The sequence below is a fragment of the Jaculus jaculus genome, chromosome 1, assembly GCF_020740685.1.
Source record: "Jaculus jaculus isolate mJacJac1 chromosome 1, mJacJac1.mat.Y.cur, whole genome shotgun sequence".
Classification (NCBI taxonomy): domain Eukaryota; kingdom Metazoa; phylum Chordata; class Mammalia; order Rodentia; family Dipodidae; genus Jaculus; species Jaculus jaculus.
Window position 1 is genome coordinate 321,904,361 of NC_059102.1, and position 12,018 is coordinate 321,916,378.

General features: G+C 42.9%; 1 protein-coding gene across 1 annotated transcript in view; it reads left to right on the forward strand.

The window, feature by feature from the left end:
• Positions 1–12,018, forward strand: part of Catspere (catsper channel auxiliary subunit epsilon) — a 117,515-nt gene that overhangs the window by 102,426 nt on the left and 3,071 nt on the right. Inside the window, exons 20-21 of the mRNA XM_045133045.1 lie at positions 3,551–3,708; positions 10,708–10,761. Coding sequence (XP_044988980.1) covers positions 3,551–3,708; positions 10,708–10,761 — 212 coding nt within the window. The remainder of the gene's footprint in view (positions 1–3,550; positions 3,709–10,707; positions 10,762–12,018) is intronic.

A 12,018-nucleotide genomic window follows, 5' to 3' on the forward strand; every position in this document is an offset into this window, starting at 1 on the left:
TAATTCAAGTCCAAGCTCCAAAAGGTGGCTTGTTGTGTTCACTGTCTCCTCAGCATCTAACCCATTGCAGATATTCAATGTGAATCTCTAGAACTAAATAATTACCTATATAACATGGAACGTTACTATACTACTTAAAGTTCATGAGGAATTAAACTAGCAATGTATTCAGTTCAAACCAAACTTACCTCCCTGATTTTTAAAAATTTATTTATTAGCAGAGAAAGAGGGAAAACAGAGAGAGAATAGGCACATCAGAGCCTCCAGCTGCTGCAAACGAACTCCAGGTGCATGCACTACTTTTGTGCATCTGGCTTTACATGGGTACTGGGGAATTGAACCCTGGTCTGCAGACAAGCGCCTTAACCGCTGAGAAATATCTCCCAGCCCCTGATTTTTTAATTCAAAGGCATACAAGGGTCTATAAATGGGACAAGATATAAATCAGACTCTCTATGCCAAAATCTTACAAAGGGTTTATCATGGTACTTATAGTTGACCAAAAATAGCATACTCCAAGAAATCCATGAGCCAGCTAGGTAATAAATGATCATGGAATTTGCCTAAATAAGTGTGAAAGAATATGGTGGTTCTCAAATTTCAGCAAACCTTAGGAAGAATGCTCTGGAGGGTTTGTTAAAAATAGAAGATTGGGTCCTACCTGAACTACTGATTCAGTAGCTCTGAGATAAAGTTTAATAACGTTTGTGGGTGTTTTCTTTTCTTTTCTTTTCTTTTCTTTTCTTTTCTTTTCTTTTCTTTTCTTTTCTTTTCTTTTCTTTCTTTTCTTTTCTTTTCTTTCTTTTCTTTTCTTTTTACTTCTTCATCTTTCCCTTCTCTTCTCCTCTTCCTTCATGTATTCCAGGCTGGCCTGGAAATCACTACGTAGCTGAAGATGAGCTTGAAATTCTGATCTTCTGACCCTCCTGCCTCCACCTCCCTAGTGCGCTGATGAAAGGTTACCATGCCTGGCTTCATTCCGTGCTGAGGATGGAACCCAAGGCTTCGTGCTGACAATGGCAAGCACCATACTGACCAAGCTGCATCCCCAGCATGTGGTTCACACTCTCCTCTCCTCTCCTCTCTCTTCTCTGTTCCTGTTTCTCTTTCTTCTCTCTCAGTTTCTTCTCTCACCCCTTCCGTGTGTGTGTGTGTGTGTGTGTGTGTGTGTGTGTCCTTCCTGGAAATCAAATTCAAGACTTTGTACTACACCTCAGCCCAAATTTGCATTTTTAACAACTTCCCAGATAAAGCTGACATTGCTGATCTGGGAACTACAACTGGAAAACCAGGAATAGAATTACAGTTTAGGAAGATTCTGCAGGGCACATGCCAGGCCCTAAATCTTTCATCTGGCTGCACGAGGAACAATTCTCAGCATGGCAAGGGTGATTTCAGCTGCAATCTGGACATTACAGGACGCTGGTACCTGCAATGCTGCACTATGACCCTGAAGAGCAGGCTGCTTTGACCGAAGAGGTCACTGTGTCTTAACAACATGGCAACCGGAGGAACCTTCTTCCTGAAATTTAACAGAGCTTTCTGCTTCCCAGAGCTGCTCTGATTGCCCAGGTTGCACAAGGGCTTCTGATTCTACGGGGGTAAATGACACCTGCATAGAATACCTGAGAAGTAGCTTGAGGAACTGTAAGTTCTCATGGAAACAAATCTGAAAGACGCATAAGAAAAAAGTCGCATTTTCAGGCTAGAGAGATGGCTCCACAGTTAGGGCACTTGCCTGCAAAGCCTAAGGACCCAGGTTCAATTCTCCAGAACCCACGCAAAGCCAGATGCATAGGATGGCACGTGTATCTGGAGTTCATTTGCAGTGGCTGGAGGCCCTGGTGCACCCATTCTCTATGGTGCACACACACTCTCTCTCTCTCAAATAAATCATTTTTTCAAGAGTGGCATTTGCACAAGTTCTTGGAGTTCATGTTGGAGACGGAGGAAGAAAGGGTGAGCGTGGGCTCTAAGTGGCTGGCTTCCTCCTAGAGATATAGGATGGGGCTTGAGTTTCTAGATGTGGCTGCAAATAATAGATGGGGAAATTCTTGACTAGAAATGGAATGTAATAATAAGGAGATTTGCCTTCTCAATGACTATATGGCTTGGCTAAGGGATGGTATTCAAATGAAAAAGAAGGGGGAGGCCAGGCGTGGTGGGGCACACCCTTAGTCCCAGCACTCTGAAGACAGCCGTAGGAGTGTTGCTGTGAGTTTGAGGCCAGCCTGAGACTACATAGTGAATTATAGGTCAGCCTGGGCTAGGGCAATACCTTACCTCAATAAAAGAAGGAGGAAAAATAATCACTGGAGATTTAGTTCAGTGGCAAAGCACTTGCCTAGAATGTACAAGGCCCTGGGTTTGATCCCTAGCACTGCAAAAACAAATGGAAAACAAGTCATCATTGGACGGGAAGTTGGATAACATGATGGGAAACATCAGATGTGACACAAAAGTATGAGTGACACTTAGGAAACACCCCCATATTAAGCAAGTAACAAAATGGGAAATTAGAAAGAATACAATACCCTCATGTCAACAGTGACTCAAACCAGAAGGTCAGTGCTGAAGGCACAGAAATAATAGTAAAATGAGAGACTGTAAAAACCATGACTACATAGTCCAGGGGTCAGGCAGCCAAATAAAGGAATTATACCATGTGTTCCTGATTACCTCTAAAGCCAAGTGGATCTAAGACTCTTGTACCCACGATGCCACTGTATTGAGAATCATCAGTAGGTACGGGCAACAAGGTATGGACAGAATTTGGCCACAGTAAGAATCCATGGCACGGAGAGAAACATGGTCTAGGATAGATGGAAGTGCAAACTTCTAGCCACCATCACTACCACCCCCCCAAAAAAAATATTGACTAGGTGTGCAGTGGTAGGTGACAGTCAGTCTCAATGGGCAAGAGTGATATCAGCTCCCGGAGAAGGGCAATAGTCTCTCTGAAGGTGCAGTCTTGCCTTGATCTAGATGGAGCCTCCCCACACAGGGGCTGGCCTAGTTACTGCCACCCTGAGTATGCCCACAGCAAACCCTTAGACAAATATCTCTTTTGGCCTTTATCCATCCCCTCACAAAAACTAACCCTGGTCCTTGTCCGCCTTGTTGAGTGAGGCTCCTGTCCCTAGGCGGCTACCCTCCATCCTGGTTGTTGTTTGGTTTTTAGAGGTAGGGTTTTGTTCTAGCCATGGAATTCACTATGGAGTCTCAGGCTGGCCTTGAACTCACAGCGATCCTCCTACCTCTGCTTCTCCAGTGCTGAGATGATAGGTGTGCGCCACCACGCCTGGCTCAGCCCTGGTTATTTTATTTTATTTTTTATCAAATGAGTGATTTGCCGTGTGGTATGAGGCATGCCCCGAGTCAGAGATGGTAGGAGGGGTGCCTGGCATTGCGCGTGGAGCAGCAACAGCAGAATAGAAGGGAATAGCTATTGCATCTCTAAATAATTTTCTAAGACAAATATGCAAGAATCTAATTTTGTTGGTTAAATTCAGGAAAGAGCTGAAGGGTTTTTGTCTTGTTTCTCAATCAGAACTATAAGCCCTGCTTTTCTTATGCTATTGGGAAACCAGGAGACTTAAACCAGCCATATGAGATCATGAACCTTACGAATAACAACTATGTATATTGGCCCATGGACCATTCCGGAATGTATGTGTTTCGTGTGAAGATCCTGGATCCAAACTATAGGTGAGTAGAACTGCTTTATGAATCGCTCCTCCAAATTAGTTATTTTTGTTTTCTAGATTTAACATGATGCCAACTAAACATCTAACTGTGGTTATTTTTATTGTTTATATGTTTGCCTTTTCATTTTGTAATAATCACAGTTAACATTCTATGGGAGTGGAAGAGTTTATGTTAGATGCTTACTAAGTCACTCAGTTTGAAATTCCATTCTGAGGGCTGGGGAGGTGGCACTTGCTTAAAATCCCATTTTGCTGTATGCCACTGCCATAGGTGTTAGCTACTTTCTCCTTGCTGTGGCCCACAAATACCAAACAAGAAGCAACCTAAGGGAAGCAATCTTGATTCTGACTGACAGTTTGAGGGTACAGCCCATTACGGGGAACAAGGCTTGTGAGGCAGCTGGTCCTGTGGCCACAATCAGAAAGCGGAGGTGAATGCTGGTGCTCAATGGCTTTTCTCCCATTTTCTTTAAAAAAATTAATTTCTTTATTTGCAAGCAGAGAGAAAGAAAATGAGAGAAGGAATGAGCCCATCAGGGCCTCCTGCCACTGCAAATGAACTCCAGACCCATGCACCACTTTGTACATCTGGCTTTATGTGGATACTGGGGATTTGGATCTGGGCTGCCAAGCTTTGCAAACAAATGTCTTTAACACTGAACAATCTCTCCAGCCTGGTTTTCTCCTTTTTTACCTTTCATTCAGTCTGAGACTGCACTTCATGGGATGGTGCTACCCAAATTCAGTGTGAGCCTTCCTTCCTCCATTAAGCCTCTCTGGAAACACCTTCACAGATACTCCCAGAGGTGTTTCCATGGCAATTCTAAATCCATTCAAGATGACAATCATGATGACTCACCAAACTTAGCATGTGCAAGGCCCAAGGTTCTATCCCCACATTATAAGAATATAAGGGAGGGCTGGAGAGATGGCTTAGCAGTTAAGACATTTGCTTGTGAAGTCTAAGGACCCAGGTTCAATTACCCAGAACCTATGTAAACCAGACACACAGGGTGATGCTTGTGCACAAGGTCACACATGCCCACAAGGTGGCGCACGTGTCTGGCGTTTGAGTGCAGTGGCTAGAGTCCCTGGAATGCCAATTTCCTCTCTCTCTCTCTCTCTCTCTCTCTCTCTCTCTCTCTCTTTATGAGAGAGAGAAGAGAGAGAGGAAGAAAGAAAGAAAGAAAGAAGGAAGGAAGGAAGGAAGGAAGGAAGGAAGGAAGGAAGGAAGGAAGAAAGAAAGAAAGAAAGAAAGAAAGAAAGAAAGAAAGAAAGAACGAAAGAAAGAAAGAGGAGAAAGAAAAAACTTGTAAGCCTGGCTGGCTTTTCCCAGGGAGACAAAAATCACACAATATGATTTGGCTGAACTAACTAGTGGTGATTGAAAGAGATTCCAGTAATGTGGCATTATCTTTTAAAAATGTTTTTAATACATTTATTTGAGAGAGAAAGAATGAGCATGGCAGGGCCTTTTGCTACTGCAAACGAATTCTACATGCATGTGTTTGAATAACCTATTCCCTGTGTTTAGGTCCTGCAATGCTAGCTTCCTCTGAAAAGAAAAGGCTAATATTGGGGCAGTCAGTATGCAAGCACTCCCAGCCGCAGAAATAGCCACAAAATATTCTGGTTGTTCTGCTCCCACATGTGCCCAACCCTCGGGATGTGGGAACTAGCAAGTGGCCATGGTTTTGTTTTGTTCTGCTTTCTAGGTCTCACTTTAGTCCAGGTTGACCTGGAACTCATTCTGTAGCTTCAGGTTGGCATTGAACTCTTGGTGATTGTGGTGGTTTGATTCAGGTGTCCCCCCCTAAACTTAGGTGTTCTGAATGCTAGACACATGTGCCACTCTCTCTGCCTGTATGTGGGTACTGAGGAATTGAACCCTGGGCTGTCAGGCTTTACAAACAAGTGCCTTCAACCACTGATCCTTCTCCCCAGCCTTTATTTTGTATAATGAATATATATACATTCATTCTTATTTAAATAAAAAAAAAATTTAAAGGGACTAAGTGCACCTGAAGAGAAAATTAGTGAACTGAAAGAACTAAACAAATGTCTGCTGTAGTCCATACCATCATTCACTTGTCCAAAAGACTTCAACTTCTGCTGGGAGGCTGAGGTAGGAGGATCACTGTGAGTTCGAGGCCATCCTGAGACTGCATAGTGAATTCCAGGTCAGCCTGGGCCAGAGCGAGACCCTACCTTAGGGAAAAAAAAAAAAAAAAAAAAAAAAAAAAACACTTCACCTTCCATAGAAGAACAAAAATAACCTCACCAATCATAATGTAATTATACTGAAATAGCCCAAAGACACTTATCTCCAAAGGAGAACAAACCAAAGTCTCACCATTCCTGGCATGCAGTTCCAGGTCCAAATTCTCTCAGTGACCTCCTTTAATCTTGACGTGATCCTTACTTCATATTTTGTACCACTTGCTTCCACCACTGCTGATTCTCATAAAGAATGAGAAATGGGCCAGGCATGGTGGCACACGCCTTTAATCCCAGCACTTGGGAGGCAGAGGTAGGAGGATCACTGTGAGTTCGAGGCCACCCTGAGACTACATAGTGAATTCCAGGTCAGCCTGGACTACAGTGAGACCCTACTTCAAAAAAAATGAAGAAAAAAAAAAGAATGAGAAATAGGAGAAGGAGAAAGTCAAAGTCAAAATCAATTCAAATACAAATCAGTAAGATAAAAATAGCCAAATATACTATAGTCCTGAGGGCTGGAGCGTGGCTCAGTAGTAGAGCATTTCTCTGGCATGCACAAGGTTTGATCCCAGCCTGGGGAAAAAAAAAAATTCTCAGATACTATAATCCTAATCCTAAAATGAATATGTGATCAGGAGGTTGTAGTTAATATTGTTTTTCTTTCTCCCTTCCCCGAGGTGGGCACCCCATGTCATCAGCTGGCATTGTGTTTTATTTCTTAACAGAATGATCTCGGTTTTCATTCCTACTGAATCTGAGCTCTTAATGCTCCCAATCCAAATATGTCTGGGTTTGTAAGTAAGAAAGTGAATGACTCCATTCCCAAGTCTATCGCTCTGACTCTCGATTTATTCTAGCTGTAGGAAAAAACTTTCCACATTGTGGTCACTGGCTCAAAGTATTTGTTTATTGTAGAAACTCCCCAGCCTTCCTGAGAACCTTCCATGCTGGCTTTAGAACTTCCATTCCTGTAGAATTTATCATCCAGCTGCAAGCACTTCTGGGAGTAAAATGAAACTTCATTCATGTTTATACCTGAATAGGCAAATGGCAAATACCCAAGATGAACAGGAAAGTAGGATTACCCTCCTAATAAAAAGAAACCTTGGGCTGAAGAGATGGCTTAGCAGTTAAGCACTTGCCTGTGAAGTCTAAGGACCCTGGTTCAAGGCTCAATTCCCCAGGACCCACATTAGCCAGATGCACGAGGTGGCACATGCACCTGGAGTTTGTTTGCAGTGGCTGGAAGCCCTAATGCACCCATTCTCTCTCTCTCTCTCTCTCTCTCTCTCTCTCCCTCTTTCTCTGTCACTCTCAAATAAATAAATAAAAATAAACAAAAAAAATTTTTAAAGAAGACTTAGGCTGAGGAGATGGCTCAACAGTTCAAGGCACATGCTTGCAAAGCCTGCCAGCCTGGATTTGATTTCCCTTTACCCACATAACACCAAATGCACAAAGCGGCGCATTCATTTGAAGTTCCCGAATAGCAACAAGATGCCCAGTGCATCCATTCTCTCCCTCTCTCTCTCTCCGCCCTCTTTCTCTAGCTCTTCTTCCTTCTCTCTTTCTCTGCTTGCAAATATTCTTTTAAAAAATATTTTATTTATTTGCAAGCAGAGAGATACAGACACAGAACGAGAGAATATGGGTGCACTAGGGCCTCTAGCTACTGCAAATGAACTGCAGATGCACACACCACTTTGTGCATCTGGCTTTACCTGAGTACTGGGGAATCGAACCCTGTGCATTAGGCTTTTCAGGGAAGCACCTTAAGTAATGAGCAGTCTCTCCAGCCCCAAGTAAATCTTCTTCTTGAAAGGGCATGCCGTTATTCTGGAAAGCCACTGAGTCTCATGCATCTCAGCCCTCTGCTTTCTGAGCTCCTCGGTCAGAAGCAGTTTTGTGTGGGGTAACATGGCAAAATGTAGGGTGTCCCTGTCTAGTGCTGCAGGCCAAAGCTGTATGGAAAAGGCGAATTCAGAGTCGAAACATGCCATAGGAAGGATGAATCACTTTCCCCTCCATGATATGGTCACCAGTTCCAGGGGGCGGTCTCGTGCCTCTGGATCTATGCACCGGCAGGAGGATTAAAGTTGGCTGCTGCTGTTGGCAAGCTGGGTACTTGGCAGTGCAGCACCCAGGTCAATCAGAGGGTGTGGAAATGCAGGCTTGTGTGGTGCCCTGAGCAGCACAGCCACACGGCTCATGCATGCACTGAGCCAACGCTGAGTAGCTGGGAGAAGGGACAACCATATGAAAGTCAGATGGCATTAGAGCCCCGTCTCTGGTCACTAACATTTGTGTGAGACCCAAATATTCTAATAGTAGAGTCTCAGCCTAAGAAGTCTATCTATATACCATTCGTCTATTTTTTTTTTTTCCTCCTCAGTTCTGGCTCTTGGGTACACCAAGTCCTGGCCATGAACCCAACACTTAACCCTTCCTTGTCGACAACTATGCCACAGGTCATCCATCCTCCTAGAAGCAGAGAAACATATCCTACCTAAAGCGCTTCACCCTGGGCTTAGAGTAATATGTAAATCTTTGTCGTGTTTTCTTTTCTTATTCGTTTATTTGTAAGTAGAGAGAGATAGAGAGAGGAGTTACAGAAAGAATGGGCATGCCAGGGCCATCAGCCCCTGCAAACGAACTCCAGATGCATGTGGCACCTTGTGCATCAGGCTTTAAAGTGGGTACTGGGGCATCGAACCTGAGGCATTGGGCTTTGTAGGAAACCACTGAACCATCTCTCCAGCCCCTTCTTTCTCTTTATAACCAGTGAAATCATGAAAACACCTCATGTCTCGGCAAACTGTGCTGCCTCCACAGCCCTTCTCCTTCCAATTCTACCAGTTCTTGCCGCATGGATTTTAAAGCTTTGTTTAGGGCAAAGACACATTTAGGATTATTATGTCTTTCCTTATTTATTATCTATTTATTATTTATTTATTTGAGAGAGCACAAAAGAGGTAGATAAAGAGAAAGAGAGAGAGAAATAGAGGGAGAGTTTGGGTACACCAGGGCCTCCAGCCACTGCAAATGAACCCCAGATGCATGCAATCCCTTACACATGCGACTTATGTGGGTCCTGGAGAATTGAACCTGGGTCCTTTGGCTCTGCAGGAAAGCACCTTAACCATAAGACATCTCTCCAGCCATGATTTATGTGTTTTAGACAAAGTATCACTGTATAATCCAGGCTGATCCACACTTCACTATCCCCTTGCCTCCACCTTCCAAATGCTCAAATTACAGGCACATCCCACCATGCTCAATTTACTATATCTTCTTTTTTGTTTGTTTGGTTTTGGGTTTTGGATATAGGGTCTCACTCTAGCCCAGGCTGACCTGGAATTCACTGTGTAGTCTCAGGATGGCCTCACACTCATGGTGATCCTCCTACTTCTGCCTCCCAAGCACTGGGATTAAAGGTGTGCACCACCATGCCTGACTTATTATATCTTCTTTATCACTGTGGAATTCCCTTTTTAATGTCTTTTTGATTCCAATCAAACAAAATAGAATTTAGAACTAAGCAAGCTGCCTAATTTCTAATTTGTAAATAGTTTAGTAGCCCCATCTTTAGACTGTTCTGAGAAGTAAATTAAATGTAAATCCCTAACACATAGCAAAAACTTAACAGAGGTAAATGCCTTTTTTCTGTCTTCTCTCACATGAAGGTAAGTAAAATGGTGCCATCGTGTTAATTTGGTCACATCTTGCCTCATTCAAAGCCATATGCTAAGTCATAGGAGAAACTGTAACTTCAGAAGTGACGTCACCATCCCATCCATTGAGTTCCTAATGCTCTCAGCTTCCTAAAGGAACCAGCCTGCATCAGGTGGGCCACCTCAATCCAGGCTCAGAAAAATCAGAAGTCAATCCCATTTCTGCTACTCAGACAACTGTACAAATTTTCTGGAAAAAAAAAAAAAAAACTTTTATTGGGCTGGAGAAATGGCTTAGCAGTTAAGGCCCTTTCCTACGAAGCCTAAGGACCCAGGTTCAACTCTCCAGGTCCCACATAAGCCAGCTGCACAAGGTGACACAAATATGCAAGGTCACCCATGTGCAAGGTGGTGAACACACCTGGATTTTAATTTCAGTGGCTGGAGGCCCTGACACACCCATTCTCTCTCTCTTACACACATGCGTGTGTGCTTTTTTTCATAAAAATATTTTTATTTATTTGAGGGAGACAGAGAATGGGCACACTAGGGCCTTTAGCTACTGCAAATGTATTCCAAACGCATGTACCACCTTGTGCATCTGGCTTATGTAGGTACTGGGGAATTGAACCTGGGTCCTTAGGCTTTGTAGGCAAACACCTTAAGTGCTGAGCCATTTCTCCAGCCCAACTGTACAAACTTTTGCAAGTTGCCTAGCCCACCTAAACTAATATCATCCCATGAGCATTTGGCACAATTGGCACACATCAAATGCTCAGTGAATATTAGACTCAGCACACAACTAGTAACTGTGCGGTTCTCCTGTTAATTCTCGTTGATTATTATTAAAATCATTATGACCGCTGCCATAGCAACCCACATCAAAATGATGTCATGCTGTGAAAACAGTGTGGTTACACTCACAGTAGCCTAATGGTGCACCAATAGAAAAATCATCACAGCCGTGACACAAATGCTCATGTTCTGTCCCTTATCAATAAAATGATGCCTTAACTAAAGTTCCATGTGATCTGAATGTTATAATAGAGATGTACAGGACAATTTAAATTATTTAATTTAATCTTTAATATCGCCTTTCTAATTTACAGTTTCTGTAACCTAACAGCTACATTTTCGATTGAGACCTATGGAGTAATTCCCAGGTAATAAGCAATATTTATTTGTTTTTTGTTTGAAAATTTGTTGGGTTTTGGTTTGGTTTTGTTTGGCTTTTTAAAAAATATTTATTTATTTAAAAGAGAGAAAGAGAGGGGGAGAGAGAGAGAATGGGCACGCCAGGGCTCCAGCCACTGCAAACAAACTCCAGATGCATGCACCCCCTTGTGCATCTTGGCTTCCGTGGGTACTGGGGAATCGAGCCTCAAACTGGGATCCTTGGGCTTCACAGGCAAGCGCTTAACCACTAAGTCATCTCTCCAGCCCTTGTTTGGCTTCTTTTGAGACAGGGTCTAGAACTCACAACCCTTTAGTCTCAGCCTCCCGTACTCTGGGATTACAGGTGGGTACTATCACACCAGGCCCTGAGGACGCTTTAATGAAAGTGTTTCTGAAAGTCAAGAGCACAGGCTAAAATGGAAAACCACCCCAAATTTCCAATAAACAAAGCCTAGGTAATTATACTCTTCAGGCCCCACTTTATTATTAAACAAAATATTATCATAGAGGATGTAATTGAAATGAATCCTAAAATTAAAATAACAAAACAAAACAAAAATATGTATGAGGGCTGGGGAAATGGCTTAGTGGTTAAGGTGTTCACCTGCAAAGTCTAAGGACCCTGGTTCGATTCCCCGGGACCCACTTAAGCCAGATGCACAAGGGGGCACATGCGTCTGGAGATTATTTGCAGTGGCTGGAGGTCCTGATGTGTCCATTCTATTTATTTCTCTCTCTCTCTCTCTCAAATAAATAAATAAAATGTTTTTAAAAATATGAATGAACTACTCATTGCAAAGTCAGTGACTTTTATAAGTTTCAAATCTATGAAATGTCTTCACAAATGACAGAAATTTGTTACTGTCCAGAACCCCTAATATTCCTGCCTATATATGATAGCTTAAAGACAGGGTGGGGTAGTAGCTCCTGAATATTATGCCTGTAAACTCAAGTGGTATGCAAGGCACCTTTACATATTGAATATGGACAATCATCATGTTTTTGTTTCTTACAGTGGTCAAAAACAAAATCATAGCATTCACATTCATTCTCTCCCTCTCCCCCATCTCACCATTTTCTCAGCCCCAAATCCACCAGCCTTTCAGTCCCCAGCCTCTTCTATACTCTGTCCCCCAGCAGAACCTTTGTGCATGACACTTCTTCTATCTAGAACTTTTTCTTTCCCTACATAACTTTACCAACCTCACTTTTGTTTATTCTTTAGGGGAATGGTTGTCTTTTTA